This window comes from Hydra vulgaris, chromosome 13, assembly GCF_038396675.1.
Source record: "Hydra vulgaris chromosome 13, alternate assembly HydraT2T_AEP".
Taxonomy (NCBI): Eukaryota; Metazoa; Cnidaria; class Hydrozoa; order Anthoathecata; family Hydridae; genus Hydra; species Hydra vulgaris.
Genome location: NC_088932.1, coordinates 5,815,928 through 5,836,076, shown reverse-complemented (window position 1 = coordinate 5,836,076; position 20,149 = coordinate 5,815,928). Strand labels below are relative to the sequence as shown.

The window sequence follows — 20,149 nt, the reverse complement described above, 5'->3', positions numbered from 1 at the left end:
ATAAATGAATGAGATGTAAGTTTATCTATTTTATTGCATATAAGGTTAATAACAACCTCAATATTGATTTTTTGATTGATCAGTGTAGTTCTATCAGTACCTTGCCATTGGTTAATTGTTGTTTTTTTATCACTGTTGTCAAATTTTACTGTTAAGAATTATTTTAAAGCAGTAATACCAGGACATGGTAGATATCGATGTAACATTCACTCTAGATTATCTTGATTGCAAACAATCATTCCCAGTCTTTGTCAATTTTAACAGCATCAGTTAACAACTTCACATTCTGATGATACATACAGACACAAACACTGTGAGTGCCAGACGAGTTTGTGGTTACACACCATCTTGGGTATTAGGGTGTCTCAAAAAAATTTTATTTTTGAAAATCAAAATGTGAAAAATTTCAATCGTTATCATTATGTATTAGTAGCTTATAGGAAAAATTTCAGCCTCCCAAATCAACTCTAAGGTAAAGAAGGTGGTTTTAGACAATTTCTATACAATATAATTTTTCCTGAATATTATATTTTAAAGTTCCGAATACAGAATATAGAGTTTTAAATTTAAAACACTCACAAAACACTGGTTTCGATTTAAAATATATCTAATAAAATAAGGAAGATACAGATTTTGTGTGACAATTTTATTTCAGATAATAATTCTAAATTGAGTTTAAAAGCAACAAAAATGTGATTACAGTTGTAATACTTATTAGATGTTCTGCGAGTACTTCTTTGTAACTTTCTTGGATACTTGTTGTCTGTTTTTACGGACAACCTAGAAAATAATAAATTAAATTAAAAAAGCAGGTTATTTTGTAAAATAATTAAATAATCCATGCAATAAAATTCCTAGTATTTGAAATTAATAGTTTATTTTATTAAATAAAATGATATGGAAATACTTTTAAAAATTTTGCAGACATTATTGTGTAGCATGCGTGTACATTGGGTGGGGTAAGTGGTTGTTAGGTGTAAATTGTTAAATGCAATTGACTTAAATTGACTAATTTTTTAAAAAAAGGCCCCCTCCCCCTAACAATTTACACACTATAGGTCTGTATAATAATGTTTAGTAATTACCTGAAGATTATCCTGAAGTCTATCCTCGTTATGTGTCCTTCTAATAAAGTCTTGGATCAGCTTTATGTGACGTTCTACCCCATCATTTATCACTGCAAGCTGATTTGGACAAGCAGAAAACTTGACAAATGACTTAGGGGCTTTCTCACTTTCGCAAGCAGCTATACCTTTCTCCCTCCACAGCAAAAGCTCTTCCTTCTTGATTTCTAGAAGAAAAAAGAAAAGATAACTCAGTGCTCAGTGACAAAGTCAACAAGAGATGACATTGGAACAACGACTGGCTGGATTCAAGGTTTCTCAAGCACCATATATTCTTTTTCTGGAACGGCAAAAGACAACAATTTGTTAAGGATGTTGTTCTTAACTCGGTATATCTAGATCCCTGTCAGCAAGAGACAAAACTAGAAGCTGGGGAGCTAGATACCAAGTGTGCCGTAGAATGCATTTGTTGAGAACTTTCCCAATCTCTGCGTAGGCTTTGTAATCATCTGACATTTGGAGCTGGTAAGCTATCTTAAAAGCTCTTAGGTCATTTAAAGGAGCTTGAATTGCCATAGGACTCTTCAGAAAGAATAGACCATAAAAAAACACAATATAATTTGTAGCAGTGTTTATGTTCTTGAGAGTAGCAGACTCTACTGTTTTTGAATCATTCGGATGATAGTTCTGTGTCATCTGCAGAACAAGAAGGTAAAAACAGTCACTCATAAACCTGGCCTCATGGTGAGCTCCCGGCTGCCTAAAGAAGAAATTAGATATACCTGCACCCAGGAAGTAAGCCAGTAGCTGGCAAAGAGACTTATAGTCTCCTCTTTGGAAAGTGTTTCTCTGAAGTGCTGTGGTGCAAAATTCTTTAGTTTCAACTGCAAGTTGGTGCAAAAGAGTACCTGGTCTAAATGCATCCTGAGACTATTCAAATTTGACAATTCTTTTAAGTTTATTAACTTCTCTATGTATTTGTGGCCATAGCTTCTGAAGTAAAACATAGAGGTGTTGGCTTGGACTTTTTGTTGTGCCAAAAACAAGTTCCATGACATGAGACACATGTCTCTCATATATGTGATGTCTGCACATTAGCCAGAGAACAGGCCTCCCCAAAGCATGAACAATAATATTTCTAATAGCTCCATTGTTCTTTCCTGTGTTGCTAGCTGTGGTGTCAGCACACACCCTAATAACTTGATCTGTTAGCTCATAGTATTCGAGGATACTTTGAATGGCTACAGCCTGGTCGCTTCCCTTGGAGCTTTTAATTTTCAAAATACCAAGCAGAAAATCTAAAGGGTCAGCTTCAGGAGAAGAAACGCTTATAGCTATCTTCTCATGAATTGTGGAAACTGATTCTTCACTGGTGTACTGCCTTACAATTTTAGTATCAAAGTGAATCACTAGCTTTAAACCTCTTACTTTGTCCATGTTTTGCTCTCTGATGATCTGGGCTTCTGACTCTACTACAGTGCGTGCTTTCCTGGTCGAACACCAATACCATATCTTGTCATGATTGGGATCCAATTGTTTAGGAGTTCATCCATACTTAGCTGAAGACTAACTTTTACTTCCCCTGAAATCTTTTGGGTCTTTTTAGGAGGCAAAAAACTTCGTCAGAGTCTGGAAGGCTATCACTGTCTGTGTACCCGAAAACTTCAAACTCTCTTTGTTCTAGTTCTTCACCTTCCTTTTATTCTTTTTTTCTTGATTTTTGAGCTTTTCATCTTCTTAGCGCATTTTTTCTTCCATTAATCTTATTTTCTCCACAGCCAAACAAGCATTTTTTTGAAATGTGTTATCAATGCCCGCCTTCTTGACCATGCGTCCTTTGAGACAGTGCTTTAGAAATTCAATGTACTCTTTTTGAGCCTCTTTGCTCCTTAATGGATCACTCTTTATCAAGTTAAAGATGTTGGCCTTATGAATTGGGAATAAAAATTTGCTTTCATTTAGAAAGTTGTTTACTTTCATGCAGTAGCTTCCTTCTGGTAGACTTAGAGTCTTGAGTCTTTTTGGAGATTGGTACTCATTGATCTTGTTGGTAATTTTGTTTCGAATTTGCTGCTCTGTGAGTATGAAATTGTTTTAGAATCCAACTTTGCCCCACAAGTTTACTAGTTCTCTCAAAATGCAAACACCTTTGATTGTCTGTCGCCAATTCTCTTCACACATTCCTTCAGCTAACTTTCTGCATTTCAGATAACTTTTTCCAGAAGCAAGGGCACATCCACCTTTACAGTTCATCTTGGTAGTGCTAAGAAAATGCCAAATGGTTAAGCAAAAACAAACAGATAAAAATCAGAAATTTTTTAGACGTTACCTAGTTTCTTTTCTAATGTTGAGCCAGTAAAATATTCTGAGCATTTCTCCAGTCGTTGGAAGTCGATTTGGAGCAAAGCTTTGCAGTGGAAAGCCTAACAAATAAAACTATCTACGCTTTCTTGCAGCCTGTCTCAAATCTTCAGCTGGCTCTAGTATTGTATTGTGGCATTTTTTTCCTGAAGCCATTGTCTGAAAATATAGCTAACACAGCTTATAAAATTAAATATATTTATAAGTTTATAGTATAAAATATAACTTACAGTCTGGGCCATTTTATCCATTAGGCACTATAGGCACTGTGCCTAGAGCCTACAAATCTACAGGGGCCTACAAAAGAAATGAAAAAAAAAGAAATTTTAAAGTGTTTTTCATTTCATTAATAAAACAATCATACAGATGCAGCATAACATTCATAGTTGATAAAAATGTTTATAATCAAACAGTATAATTAGATGACATTAACTTTTCGACTTTTGGTATTTGCAAAATCAACTATAACATCTTCAAATGTCATCTCCCGCATTACTTCATTTTCAATTGATAGCAGTGCCAGGGAGGATAGTCGGGCTTGTCCCATAGTTGAACGCAGATAGTTTTTTATCAGTTTAAATTTTGAAAAAGAACGTTCACCTTCTGAATTCGTACCTAATATAGAGAGATAAATCCTGAAAGCGATCTTAACATTTGGAAAACTTGCAACTAGTTTATTGTCTATTTGCAGGTTAATCTTATCAGACACCAATTTACCATCACTAAACATTTGAGAAAACAGCAAAAACTCGTTGGTAAATTCGTCTTCGAGGTCTGATGGATACAACTGAATTAGTGCCTTGGTTTTAGCCACTACTTCCTCACTCGACAAAGATCTGTTGTCAAGAAGAAAGTTAAACCTTTCGTACAATACTTTATAAGCTGCTCTGTGTTTTTCCATCTCATTATTAAGTCTGTCTATGATAACGTAATACTGTTGAATACGGAAATTATCACTGGCACTAACATTTAAACTGGGATTACTTGTATGTATTATTGTATGTATTATTGTAACTTCGTCATTAAATTGCTCCCGTATTCGCTTGCGTTGTGTAGCTTCTTTGTAATCAGATTCTGTGAGATCTTTTGCCTGGCCTTCGAATGTTTCAAACTTACTGCGTGTATCATGAAAATACTGTATGAGACCATCGTACAGTTTAATGATGGTGGACAGCTCAATACCCGGCTCCTGTAAGGCTTTATTGACAATACTCATCTTTTGAAGTAAATCTTTCCAAATCACACACATTAACGCAGTTTCAAAGTAGTCTAAATGTTTAACCAGTGATTTCGCTTCATGAACAGCCGCTGATGGTTAATGTTTGCTGTTAGTGACTTCACATAATGCTTGACGAATTTGTAAGTAATTTGCATAGAAAGCTCTTGTGGCATCACTTCTAGAGGACCGCCTAGTTTCTGATAAACTTTGTAAAACAAATACGTTTTCTTTAAGAAGTTCTTTAAGAGTTGACCATCTCTTCGTTGAAGCTGAGAAAAAATTATAAACTGACTGTATGACACCAAAATAATTTACAGCTGCTGAACAACACTCCACGGCAGCTGAACCAACTAAGTTTAGGCTGTGGGCAGCACATGGAACCCATTCTGCTAAATGATTAATCTCTCTGAATCTAGCTTGCACACCAGAATATATTCCACTCATATTGCTGGTATTATCATAAGATTGTGATCGGCAATTTTTGATGTCTATTCCATGAAACTGAAGAATACCAACCACAAGATTAAATACGTATTCTCCATCATGGTGTTCAATTGGAATAAATTGAAGAAATCGCTCTACTACATTTCTGTTTTTGAGCACATAGCGAATAGCAAGTGTGAGCTGATCTACATGACTAATATCAGGGTTTGAATCGATGCTAATTCCATAATATTTAGCATCCTTGGATTCAGAAATTATTTGCTTCAAAACTTTGCCTCCTAATATATTAATGAATTAATCGCATATGTTTGCTGAAAGATATGATACATTTCCCTTTCCTGGATTTCCATATCTTTAAATGTGTTCTCTTAGAAATGGATCAAATTCAGCTAACAGATCAATACAACTAAGATAATTTCCATTATTAGGAGAGTTATGCAATTGATTGTAACCACGAAAAGCTAATCCCCTTTCAGCAAGAAACTTTATCACTACAACAACCCTCTTCAAGACTTCAGTCCAATATTTGCAAGACTTCTCATTTTCCTTCTGAAGTTCAACATCAATTCGAGTAGACTTTTTGTATTGCATTATCATCGACACAGCAGCAAAATGATCTTTTGATTTTTCATGTGAGGTTATCCTAGCAATGACATTTTTCCAATCATCAAAACCAGTTATAAATTGATTCCTTGGTGCATTATTAGTACCAGCACTGCCGGTTTTGCAACCAAATATCTTGCAAATATAACAAAACACTTTACCAGTTGAGGGCGAATATATGAGCCAATCCCTGCTGACAATTTCTCCATTTATCAGTTTTCTTATAAAATATTCCTTGCGTACATATCTAATCTTTTCACCAAACTGTCTACCTTTTAAGCTTAAATCAGATTTCAAATTCTGTGATGGGATATTCTCTGCATAATAAGCTAAGAGATCAGCATTTATTTCCCATTCAGCAGGATCATATGAAATAGATTCCTTACTATTTCTTATTCCCAATCCTAATTCTGCTACTGTTGGCTCCGCATCTGCTTGAATAACTGGTTCACTTGTAAAACTCATTGCACAACCGCATTGTTCCACAGTGTCAGTCAGCATTGGTTCTGGCTCTGGTATTACTATTCCTGTTGAAGAAACGAAAGAGTTTATTGAAGTGTCATTGCCAGAAGTAGCATCTACTTTATTAACATATTTTAGCAAAGAACCTTTCATTTTTTTTAATGCATCCTCTTTCCTTTGCTTTTTCTGCCGTTTAATATAGCCAGACTCGTGCTTTCTCTTGTACCCATCGCCATCGGACATGACTTGAATTTCTGAAAATCATAATAAATATTCAGTATAGAATAGACATAAAACATAAAAATAAAATAAAATATGTTAACCCATTTAAAGAGGGGGAAAACATTTAAATATATTCCATAAAACATTACATTTAACAAAACTTATTAATAATTTACAAAAACGTAATCATAACAAATAAAATACCTACCAAATAAAATCGTACTTTTTAAAATTATACGTGGAATTCTGAGAATTTCATTTTTAAATAAATGTAAACTATTGATAAATTTAAACAAACATTTAAAACAAATAACAAACCATAGATTGAACCATAAAACATTACATTTAACAAAACTTATTAATAATTTACAAAAACGTAATCATAACTAATAAAATACCTACCAAATAAAATCGTACTTTTTAAAATAATACGTGGAATTCTGAGAATTTCATTTTTAAATAAATGTAAACTATTGATAAGTTTAAACAAACGTTTAAAACAAATAACAAACCAAAGATTGCTGAATTTTTAATGGCTTTTCATGATCATAACTAAAGTAAGATAGTGAGAGAAATACAATTAATGAAATGGTTACAATTTAATTTCTTTAAGGCATAACATGTGTACAGATACAGAATAATCAAACAAACAGCGACTGTAGGCCCATTAACGACTACGTACAAAAATTAAAAAATAATGTAAATTGAATAACGTGTACATGACATTTAAATTGAAAGAAAGGCCTACAGCTACATTTTTATGCAAAGTGCCTAGAGCCTACGACGCTCCAAAAACAGCCCTGCTTACAGTACAGTAGTTTGTTTCGTAACAGCAAATGCGGTAGTGGTGTAGTGGTAGAGCGCTCGCTTCGTAAGCGAGAGGTTCCAAGTTCGATTCCCACCACGTCCCTGGTAGTACCGCGCTCAACCTGTTTCTCAGCGCAGCGGCCTTGTTCGTCAAGGTTCGTGTTTCGAAGTTATAGAGTTGAGAGAGGGTGATAACCACAAGTAGCCTCCTCATCTGTAGTGGCCTTCTCGGCTTTGGGGAGGTGAATTATTTAAAAAAAAAAAAAAAAAAATTAAACTATTAAAAAATACTTTTTTCGCCAAGCAAAAAAAAAAGGCGTATCATACATAGCATACACGTGTTGTTTTTTATTATAATTATCTACACTTAACAAATTATTTGAAAAAAGTCGCTTTACAATTGAAAAATAAACTTTAATGAAATGAAAACTTACTTATTATGTAAAACTTTCATATGCACGCGCGCAATTTTTATGTAAGGAGAATTAGCAAACAAATCTTCTTTTTTTTTTCATTTTAACGTGTTATTAAAATTATTAATTATATTATTTTTTAATAATTTTTGTCATGTATTATAAAAAAAAATGTGTAAATAACTAAAAAATAATTATATTAATAATGTTATTATAACATTTACATTAATTAAAAAATGTGTTTGCTAAATTCTCCTAACATAAAAAAAAGTTATTACAAAATAATAAATTTGCAGTATAATAATCTATTACAAAGAAATTGACTAAACCACCTTCTTTACCTTAGAGTTGATTTGAACGGCTGAAATTTTTTACTATATGCATACAAATACATAACGATAACGATTGAGCTTTTCCACATTTTGATTTTCGAAAAATTTTTTTTTTGAGACACCCTATTGTATAGGTAAAGAATGGAATCAGGAGAGAGAAAATGCCAAACTCGATAAAGAGAAGCAACCTTAGCAGATTATAATTTAGCAATCGATTGTATATATGGTTTTCATGAAAAGTCAGTAGTAAATAATAATCCTAGGAGACGTAATGAAGAGGACTCAGCATAAGGGTTGCCATTCATCAATATAGGAATGTCGACAGTACTCCGATAGTTGTTTGCAGTAGTTTTGTTGAAGTTAAAATTTACAAGGCACTGTGAGCCCCAATCTGTTACAGAAGTGATAAATTCAAGATCAGCTGCCTGTTCTAAGCAATCCTCTTTATACTCCTCCTTTGACTTTTTGTCAAAACAGGAGTATAAAGTTGAAAAAAAGGAGTATAAAATAGCTACTTTATATGTAAGGTTGTCGGGAAGATCATTAATGTAAATAAGAAACAAAATAGGGCCAAGGATAAAACCTTGAGGTACCCCAGAGTTACTGAAGCTCACTTCGTGCGCATATCATCTTCTCTTCACGTGCGACGATTTAAGCAGCAACTCACTCCTTCCAATGCTAGCAACCTCTGCTTTTATGAACATTTCATTCCAACCACTGTCCTTCAACCACTTTCCAATCATGTTTTGAATGGCCATTTCTCGGTGGTCATAAGTGGTTCGGAAACAACATTACCCGTTGCAGGGAGAGTAGTGTATGAATCTGGCAATTTGCTGTTGACTTTCCTCGACCAAAAGAGTCCATGAAATAGATTTTGAAATCGAATGGGGAGTATCCGGATGCTGATAATTGTGACGCTTGAGCCGTGGAATGAATTGCTAGATGTAGTTGAAGATGGATTGTGATCAATATTGTCTATCGCAGCTGTCGTAAAAATACCCAATTGATATCACGCACAGGAACAAGTACTTCAGAAAATTGTGTGACATCAACAAGCTCTACTTTACTTTGTTTATTGGTAGACATGATTGTTATTAAAGCTGAAAGAAATGAAAAGCGCATCACGAAATAAGCATAGAGAGTAATACAATACAGAGCATACAAGTAAATACCTTAAAAAAATGATTTATATACATACAATTAATCTTGGTAATAATAATAATTATATTATTAATAGTAATAATAATAATAATAATAATAATAATAATAATAATAATAATAATAGTAATACAGTAATTATAATAAATAGAATAAAATCAATATTACCTTCTATACAATAATCATTTATACATACATAGTTACAGTTACAAACAGTAAAAGTTTGACAAAACGTAACAACTAACGATGACATAAAAACGACTTCCGTCAAGCGGGGCTACTTTATTCCTACGGGGGTTACTTTGTAGTTCACCAGCTTTAATAACAATGTTGAATTTTTAATATATTTGATTTTTTTTTTGTTTGATGGGCCATTATCTTCAATTTTCGGAATTAATTTTGAATGATGCTGTCATCTTTAGTGTTGTTTGTGACAACTAAAAAACGAGACTTGATTTAAAGACATATATCTCTTTAAAGAAGTAAGATAAAACAAAAAGGAAAAATGTTCTAGAAAGTATTTTTATTCTTGTTTTTAAATATAATCAGTTGCTCTCAATTAAACCATTTCTTCTGACTTTATCAACTAGGCCTGGTATAGACTGAGCTATCAATTTTATTAAGGCAATACTTGATTCTAGATTTTTTAAGATTTTCAACATGCCAATTATTCTTGTAGACAAGGCCTTTCAAAATACTCCAAAAATTTTCGATAGGACGACATTCTGGCAAGTTTGCAGGGTTATCCGCTTTCTCAACATAATGCACGTTTTCCTTGTTTACGTAGATGATTACTGTTTTTGCATAGTGAGATCATGCTAAATCTGGCGAGAATACATATGCATCATCTGAATGATACTTATTGATGAATGGAATAAGTCTTTTCTTAATACATTTGTTTTAATAGATTTTTAGATTTACAGCCAGTTCACTTGGTACAAAATAAGGTTGAGAAATTCCATTTTCAGAAAAAGCCATAGAAGTAGTTTCTTTTGAAACTTTTTTTTGTTTGGTATTTAACTGTAGAGGGAGTAGATTTTACATCACTAGTATTAAATATATCATTTCCATTGATACTGGAGTGATTTAACATGAAATAAGACTCATCGTCAATGATTGGTTTACGATTTTTGAATTTCTGACACAATCGACTGCACTTAGTTCTAGCTGCTGCTTTTTACTGGTCAGAGCTTTTTGGAATCGTCATTTTTTTTCTTGATCTAACATTTTTTCCTTTTTTTTAATGTTTTACTAATGTGTTGCTGAGTACAGTTGAACTTTTTAGCTGCCTGTCGTTGAGAAACTCCGTCTTTATGGTTAAACAGGAGTTTGAGCCTTTCAATGTTTGTCCTGGTCATTTTTTTAGCTTTTACTCCACTTCCTTGAACTCTTTGGTACCCAGATTCACTTTCAGCACGTTTATTATCTTGTAGATAGTACTCTTAGGTATATTCTCAACTTTAAAGTGGTCATAATGAACTTTTTAGCAACATTTTTGTAATTTAAATAAAATTCATACAAACGTTTTCTAATCTCTTCTTGTTTTGAATTTATTTTTTATCCATTTTTTCTATAAAAAATAAAAACACATAAAATATTTAAAAACTAGAATAAAAACAGTTTTCCTATTTTTAAAATCTTATTCCTTTAAAGAGATATGTGTCTTTAAATCCAGTCTCGTTTTTTAGTTGTTACCCGTTAGGAAAGTTTAGTTTTTTTATGCGAAGAAATTATCAGTAGTTTAAGTTATGCAAAAAATAAATAAATAAATTAGACTATTATTTATGAAAGTGCTGTTCAAAATAGTTTGTGTGTTATGTTTTAAACAAATAGGGGCTACTTTGCACCAGCTAAGAAAGTGGTGAAAAGCAACCTCAGACTATATATTTTTAAGCAATATATGGCTTTAAATCTTGCTAACAGATACAAATTGTTTTTAAGGTTGGTAAGGTATTACAAGAGGAAGAAAGGAGCTCGTAGTTACAAAAATTATTCAACTGAAACACTAAAATTATGTTTGGATTTAATAAAAAATGGAAAACTAAGTCAACGTTTAGATGATAAACAATTTAATATACCAAGAAAGACAATAATTAATAGGTTAAACCAAAAAAATTTGATGAGACCAGGTAAACAGCCTATATTTTTAAGATTTGACAAAGAGTCGTTTGTTTCATATATTGAAGCCATGAGAGATTTTAGTTTTCCATTGAGTCAGTTGGATTTGAGATTTACGGTGAGCTGCTACTTAAACAAAGTAGTTAAACAGTATATAGGAGATAGTGAAAAACTTACCTGCAGAAAACATATGGAACCTAGACCATGACGTATATTATTTATCAAATCGAGTTTCAGCTCAAGTTAACACAGTTTATTAAATTTTAATATTTTTTTCCTTTTTGTTTTAGCAAGTAAGAACAGATAAATTAAGATAGATTCACTAAAACAAAATGAGTGACTTTATTTAAATAAAGTTTCGTAAAAACGAAGATTTTCTTAGCCACAAATCTTAATAAAAATATATTATTATATCAGAAGATTTCACAATTTAGGTGGGAAAAAATATGAAATAATAAATGTGATAAAGATTTAGTTATGTGTTATTTTATCTTATTTTAATTTTACTACAAATTACAATTTGTTCGATAAATATGAAAGATAAACAGAAAAAACTACTTTGACGCAAAAATATATATATATTTTTATAGCAATTTCTGTTTGCGTGTGAAGGATATATTTTAAACCAATACAAATTCGTCATATATAATAAAATTGTTAATAAAGTGCAGCATATAATAAAAACCCACAAATGTTGTATTATACAAAAAATAGACTGTAATGAGTCATCATTATTTAGAGAACGCAGGAAACTTGCAGAAGATCGATGGTCTTGTCATCAAGAGACCGTTTTACACTATTATATATTTTTGTATCTTATCTTTACAATAACTTAATATTTATAAAGAAAATAATGTCTTCAGTCTGTTGACAGTTTAAATAGTATAAAAATAAATAATATCCAAGAAAAATAAATCTAGATACACGTAAACATGTTATTGTTTTCATTGGTTTTACGTCTGTTTTTTATCTAGATACACGTAAACATGTTAGCACATTGTTTTCATTGGTTGTACATTTTATTTTTTCGATTAATTAAAGTTCATAAATTAATCTGAGTTTGAGATTTTTAATTATCTGTGCTGAGATTTTTGAATAATGTTTCAAGTTAATCGATTTTATAAATTTCATATTTTTTTCAAAAAGGTAGCATTCTTATTAATAGTAATGTGATTATATTAGGAACTGTACATGACAACAGATTGATGAAATATTTATATTTCACTAATAAACAAGCAAATAGTTAAACACAATTAACACGCAAAGTCGAAGATATCTGGAGAAGGGAAACAGATGAATTAAAACTATAATTACAAGCCCGGCACTTTACGAGACTTCATCTTTGCGAAGTCTTGAATCAACTGGTTAAAGTCAATCTTTCTGAGAATGTCATATTCAGTACTAATCAAAGTTAGAAAACTAAGCCTTTCATGAGTCATTGTAGTGCGGAGTCGATTCTTTATGAACTTCATTTTACTGAACGAACGTTCCCCAGAACAGTTTGTGATCATTAGGACCAAGTACATTCGTAACATTATCTCAACATTTGGAAATGTATCCACAACTTGTTTCTTCAGCAATAGTTTGTAAAAAAAATGTTCCCTCCCAATGTTATCATCTTCTTCAAGAAGAAATTCAGTGAAGAAAGCTGTAAACTGCACAAGCTCACCACTAAGTGCTGGATCTAAATCATCCTTATATTCATCAACCAATTTTCTTGAAGCTGCTTCTATCTTATTGCACTCCAGTGAATCCAGTTTTCTCAAAAAACCGAAATGTTCTTAGATAATGTTGATAGATAAAGTTGATAGATAACAAATGTTGATAGATAATAGCATAGAAACTTTGCCTTGAATGGAAGTCAAGAACTCAGTATGATATTAAAACTGAATATGAATTAAAAATTACAAAAAGATGAGAATTATTTGAATAGTTTTAAATTAAAATCTGAAGATTGCATGCAGTTAACATTTAAATAAGGTTTTGAATGTTGAAATTCAAACAACTAGTTTCAATTTCACATATTTATATATTATATTCAAACTTTGAATATAATATATAAGTTGAATATAAACAAAAGATGATTTATTTAAACAAAATAATATTTTTTCGGTCTCATATAATATTTTACTTAGATAAATATATTACTTTTGTTATACAGTTTATCATGGTATGTACCAAAAAAATTTGTATGGTTGGTATATAATTTTAGGTGGTGTTACTTTACTATAATTACATTACTTTACTGTCATTGATACGTACTTTAACTCCACGAACCACAATAAACATGCATAAAAATTCTATGACAATTTTATGTGGAGGCCCCTGGGCAAATACCCACAATGCCCACCCCTAAATCCGACCCTGAAACTCAACATAATAATATTTTGAAATACCTAACTAAAAATAAGAAAAAGAAGATATTTAAACTCTTCAATCAATAACACCATAAAGACACATTGATATTGCAAATTAAGAAAACATTAAATGTCTGTATACAATTGTAAGATTTAGTAAAAGTTTCTCAATAATCCTGCAAACATAGGGACAAAAACAAAAACCTTTAGTCTAATTAATAAAATTGTGACTTTTAAATAGGGAAAAATACGTACTCTCTTCCTTTGCGCATAGAAAAAATGTTCGCAAACTTTTTCGCAAATGTTCAACCCAAGAAGAGAATTTAAATAACATTTTATTGACATTTGATTTCAGTTCTTTTTTTTAACTACTAACCTGATATATTCAGCATGATTACAAACACAAGCCACTAAACTTAACACAGCATGTTTGCGATCTGATTCTTGTTTACTGAGGATTTGAATGTTTCATATTCCTTAATAAAGATAACTACTTTGGATATCAACGCATGGAATTTCCGAGTTCTATTGCGCTCAGGAAAATATATTGAAAGCTTTTGACCAAATTCTTTTGTTATATTTAAGTTCTTATTAAGTTTAAATTCAATTCTAGTCTTAATATTTGTTATGTTATTATCTATATTCTTCATTTCCAATAGCTTTGCAAGTGTATAATAAAAAAATGTTAATATGAAAATCAACTTCTAGAAAAAAATTTAATGAAGGAGGTTATTATGTAATAATGATCTTTTCTATTTTTGTTAAGACTATTATTACAGCAACCATTACAAACATTTCCGCTGTAGTTTTCAACATATTCATGAAAAGTTACCAAATACAAGCTTAAAGTTTCATTAGCTGTATATCATAACAAAACAAAAGGTTACAAGCATGGTCCCGAAGCATTTCAATGCGGTTGAACTTCCATCTGTTTTATACTTCCATGGTTAAACCATGGACGTATAAGAGATGGACGTGCAACCCATTGTTTTACATCAAAGAGACCGCCAAAATCAGCGAGCCATGCTATTTTACGACAACTTCTAAATATTCCGTCATAAGCAAAAAATTTAAAAAAAATGGCTGTCAAACAAATATTTTTAATTTAGATTTAATGGCTATTTATGTTAGTTATAATTATCTTAAAATATATATTTTATGTGCTAATAAGTTATTGTATAAACCAGGCATAAACAAATAAGGTATTTTAAGAAAACAAAGATGTAATAACATATTTTCTCTAATACTTGAACAGTTTTTGAGTATACGTTGACAATAAAATTAACATATATGGAGAGCTTTTAAAAAAAATCCTATGGATTGGAAATTTTAGTTAAGTTTTGTTGTTGACATTTCAGCAAGTACTCTTACCACTAAGAGTCTCAATTCTTTGTACATTTTGTTTCAACTTTGATGTTTTATTTTATTTTCTCCGACATACCGCCACTCTTTGCCTTGTTTACTTACACGAAGTCAGCTGGAAATTATTTTTATCTTCGTAACTGTTGAAGCAGCTCTACACAAATAATTAATACATTTAACTAATAAATATAGTTGTATATGCATATATATATATATATATATATATATATATATATATATATATATATATATATATATATATATAATACATATATATATATATATATATATATATATATATATATATATATATATATATATATATATATAAATATATATATATATTATGTATATATATATATATATATTTATATATATATATATATATATATATATATATATATATATATATATATATATATATACATATATATATATATATATATATATATATATATATATATATATATATATAGACCTCCTAGCCACGGTATTTTACTTTCATGGCTGGCTAAAAAAAATTCTGACCGGCTAGCTGATGGCATGAGAGGCTAGCCTACATTTTTGTGGCTGGCTAGCCGCCTGATTTTTTTGGCTGCTTAGCTGGCTATTATATATATATATATATATATATATATATATATATATATATATATATATATATATATATATATATACATATATATATATATATATATATATATATATATATATATATATATATATATATATATATATATATATATAAATTAGTAAAAACACTTATCTAATTATTGATTACTTCAACACTGTGTTTCACCATCAGTAGGTTCATCAGAAAGAATCCTGATGAACCTACTGATGGTGAAACACAGTGTTGAAGTAATCAAAAATTAGATAAGTGTTTTTACTAATTTAATTTTATATTGCTATGCAAATGTATATATATATATATATATATATATATATATATATATATATATATATATATATATATATATATATATATATATAAAATATATTTATAGTATAGTAATGACATATATACAAGTATAATACTGACAGCATTAACCAAAACAAAACAAACTTTTGCATATAATAAATATTCATATATGAAATACAAAGTTAATCAAAATGAAATAAAAACATAAATAATGTCCTAATCCAAAAAATGCAAGACTTAGCTCATAGACCAGCATTTGGATAGTTATCGTGTATGAAACAAACTGCATTCATTCGAAATGGTGCCAAGGAGGATCTCTTTCCATTCAAAATTAAACCAGTCGTGCTAAAAAGACATTCAACAGGTACACTGCCGATGCTCAATGCAAGATAAACCTGAAACAATAGAAACTATGTAAAATAAGCGACATTAAACTTCAGAAAAAAATTAATGTTTGCTGCTATTTTTGTCACTAGTATTAGTTTAATGTCAAAAATAAAATTATCTTCTACCTTGGCTATGGATGCTAGAATAGGGAACTTTTCTGCATTATTTTTCCAAAACAGCAAGGCTGGTGATTGATTATCACAAATGGTAAGATAAAGATTTATTTCAGCTTGCAACCCATTGCTATTCTCTAATATTGCTCCAGAGTTTAGTGAAGATTTAGCAGTTTCCTGTAATAAAGTCAGTCTAAGTTTTTTTAAATCCTGAGCTGCGTTTGAGGTTTTACTATTTTGATTATTGTCAATGTATGACGCAGAGAAGTTAATCTTTTTATCGGTTCCTATTTGTGGTAAAATATTTGAACCAAATAAAGAAGTTTTTATTTTGTCATAGCTGTTCTTTAACAAAATTTCACATTTTTCCTTCGTCAAAACAACATCATGAATTGCTGGATCAAAACAACACGCTAATTCAACTAAATTAGTAACAACTAACCGTTTCTCAATGCATTTTCTAACTAACTTTTTATATTGTTTTATCGCAGAAGAATCTGTGACTTAAACAATGCAACAATTTTTAATTTTAGTTACCATGAGTGGAAGGCAAGACAAATTTGGTGATCCCTCGGCAACAAGTAGAGTCAGTTCTCGAAATGGAGATAAAAAATTGCGCAGTTCTTGCAGAAGTTCTAAATCTTCAGGAAGAAAACATAAATCATACTTTCCAATTTTTTTTAACACTGTATCAACATGAGTTTTTAGATCTAAGATAGATTCAATCATTTCCAAGGTACTATTCCATCTTGTTGGGACACTATTTTTTAAAGAACTGTGCTCATGACTTTTTATGACATCATTTTTAGCTTGTATGTCAAAATCTAGAAGTGAATACTCTTCAGAATACTCTTCAAGTGAACTCTCATCAGCTTGACTAACAGATTTAGTTAGCTGTGTTTGTGGAAGAATGCTTACATTTTCAGTTTCAATTTCAAAATCCAGAATTGGATCCTCTTCATCAGCTATTAGCTCGTCAACATGAGTTGTAATTCTTTTGAACAACTCCTCGTCTTTCACAGTTTCAATTTCATTCGATAGCATATATCCCTTAAAATGTAAAGCTTTTATTACTTCTTTGCATTTGCTTACTAGTAAAGTTAATTCTGGAATTTTTTTTAAGCTATCCGAGGTTAAAAGCAGATGAATTCCATGAGCGGTGCATGTTATACGTTCATGGCCTAATAGCTTTGATAATTTTTTCATATTAGCTGCACCATCAGTTGTGTTAAATAATAAAAAATGCTTATCTTGAGGTAAAAATTCTTTTAAAACAGTTTTAACAAATCGATAAAGCTGCTCAGAAGTGTGCGACTTCACTGGCTGAACAGCCAATGTGAAAATTTTAAATCTCCAATCATGCACAACACTTAAACGAATTCCAAAATAAGGTAAACGATTACGCTTGTCAGTCCAACCATCCATCATCAAAGTTCCACTTACACATGATTGTAGAACTTCTAAGACTCTTTGTTTAACAGAAGTATAAACATTTTTTAGGGCAGATCCAGATATACAGTCAGATGATGGAGGCTGAAACGCTGTATTTTTTGAGCAAAAACTTTTAAACCCAGATCTTTCAACTGAACAAAATGGCTTAAGATCTAAACATATTAACAGACAAAGATCTCTGTTGAATTCAAATTGACTTTGTGCTGGTTTATTTTTTTGTACAGTGCGGACCCAATTAGTAATTTTAGAACTAACTGATTGCTCAAAAGTCTTTCCATGTTTAAAAACAGCATGGTTTAGATGGTTACCAGAAGATGTCATTGTTGAAGTAACATATACCTTTGATAATCGACCTTCATCGACACGTGATTGCTCTTCGAAACAGTATCTGCAGTACAACTGATTATTAAATAAATAATTTTGATTAATTTGGTTTCTTGAATCTTTCAAGATTAGTTGACCCATGAAGTCCCATGCTTTGGATGTAGAAGCCCTAGATTTGCTGTTGGACACAGGAATCCATCTCAGATCCTTGAGCAAGCAAATTGTTCCAGTTTTTTTTTCAATGGAAACAAATTTATTTACTCGTTCACGAACTGTATATAAATATATATATATATATATATATATATATATATATATATATATATATATATATATATATATAATACAAGCAATAATGATAATTCGGACCTTTAGAATGATTGTTTCTTTTCATTTTAAAATTTAAATTGCGCAGATGACAACTTTTCTTTTTTTTTATGATAACCATTGACTACTGTTTTCGGACTGCAAGAGACTTTTTTTTATAGCGCGAAAATTAAGGTATTCGAACATACGGTATATTACGGTATATTCGAACATACGGTATACACGAGACTCATGGAATTCCATGGTTAAACCAAAACCTATATTACGAAGCGATTGGTGATAGGTGATATGATAAAAATAAAAAAAAAATTGGACATAAACTAATTTAAAGATTTAAATCAATTAACTAACTATGATTTTAACGGCTGGCTATGGCGACTTATTTTCATGGCTGGCGAAGGCATTTTTCACAGCTGGCTAACAATAAAGCAGTGCTTGGCGACGGCTAGCGGCTAATGGCGGCGGCTTGCGGGTCTATATATATATATAAATATATATATATATATTATGTATATATATATATATATTTATATATATATATATATATATATATATATATATATATTTATATGGAGGGCTTTTAAAAAAAATCCTTTGGATAGGAAATTTTTACAATATATATATATATATATATATATATATATATATATATATATATATTGTAAAATTTATTTTACAAAATAAAAGAGTTAAATCCATAAAAATAAGTTTTTATTTAATTACATATATACAAACTCTTTTAAAGATGTTTGTATATAATAAAAGTAAGATGAAACCTTTAAATAATGTATATATATATATATATATATATATATATATATATATATATATATATATATATATATATATATATATATATTATATGTATATATAAATTTATTTATTTATGTAGCATTTATTAAAATTAAAAATATCCCACTTATTATAAGTGGCATTTATTAAAATTAAAAATATATATATATTATTTGAATGTAGACATCTTGTATGAGAGTTAAATATTAATTAAATTAAAACATCAGAAAATACGAGTTCTCTTAATACTTTAAATATTTATTTGAAATTTTTGCAGGATTATGGACACCGGCATCATCAGCATATGGTATAATTAATTATATATATATATATATATATATATATATATATATATATATATATATATATATATATATATATATATATATATATTTATATATATATATATACATATATATGTATATATATATAATATATATATATATATATATTTATATATATATGTATATAGGGTTATTCCATATCAAATCACCTAAAGGCTCCAGGGGTACCACCTCAGATTTGCTTTAAATTTTGACCACGCGCAGATCTTAAGAAAAAAATACAATCCAGAAAATTTCAGCTTGATTGACCAATTTGTTCAAAAGTTATGATTGAATTAAAAATGACCAAAATCAGAAAAATTTGTGTATCAGGAGCTTACAGCAGTTTTTTTTTCGATTTTTGACAAGCCATAACTTTTTAAATAAAGATGGTGATCACCTGAAATTTTGTAGGGTAATAGTTTTTCACCCAAATAATCCATTATTGCAGTTGTTTTTGACTGATTATTTACAGTTTTTGCGTTATTGTACCTTAAAGTTGCTAAATATTGCAACATAAATATTTTTTCGAACTTTAATGTGTTACAGTTTAATACTTACTTACAGAAAGTGGATTTTTTTGTTAC

At 30.0% G+C, this 20,149-nt stretch overlaps 2 protein-coding genes and 1 long non-coding RNA gene across 3 annotated transcripts; all 3 read right to left on the bottom strand.

Annotated features, from left to right (window-relative positions):
• Positions 1–3,843: 3,843 nt before the first annotated feature.
• Positions 3,844–4,641, bottom strand: LOC136089578 (uncharacterized). The gene has a single exon (XM_065815630.1). It carries the CDS (start codon positions 4,639–4,641, stop codon positions 3,844–3,846), a length of 798 nt encoding a protein of 265 aa, XP_065671702.1.
• Positions 4,642–15,988: 11,347 nt separating this feature from the next.
• On the bottom strand, positions 15,989–16,504 carry LOC136090160 (uncharacterized). The gene is made up of 2 exons (XR_010643213.1): positions 16,357–16,504; positions 15,989–16,239 (listed from the first exon to the last, which is right to left on the bottom strand). It is a non-coding gene; the product is annotated as an uncharacterized LOC136090160 (long non-coding RNA).
• A 344-nt stretch (positions 16,505–16,848) lies between these two features.
• Positions 16,849–18,549, bottom strand: LOC136089577 (uncharacterized). Its single transcript, XM_065815629.1, has 2 exons — positions 18,490–18,549; positions 16,849–18,392 (listed from the first exon to the last, which is right to left on the bottom strand). Exons 1-2 carry the CDS (start codon positions 18,512–18,514, stop codon positions 16,849–16,851), a joined length of 1,569 nt encoding a protein of 522 aa, XP_065671701.1. The 5' UTR covers positions 18,515–18,549.
• Positions 18,550–20,149: the final 1,600 nt, after the last annotated feature.

What these genes read in the sequence shown, in the direction of transcription:
- LOC136089578 (XM_065815630.1), bottom strand. Translation starts at nt 4,641, where the DNA reads ATGAGTATTGTCAATAAAGCCTTACAGGAGCCGGGTATTGAGCTGTCC.
- LOC136089577 (XM_065815629.1), bottom strand. Translation starts at nt 18,514, where the DNA reads ATGAAAAGAAACAATCATTCTAAAG. An exon ending in AAGAAACAATCATTCTAAAG is followed by an intron (nt 18,393 to 18,489) that starts GTCCGAATTATC and finishes ATTTATATACAG; the next exon opens with TTCGTGAACGAGTAAATAAA.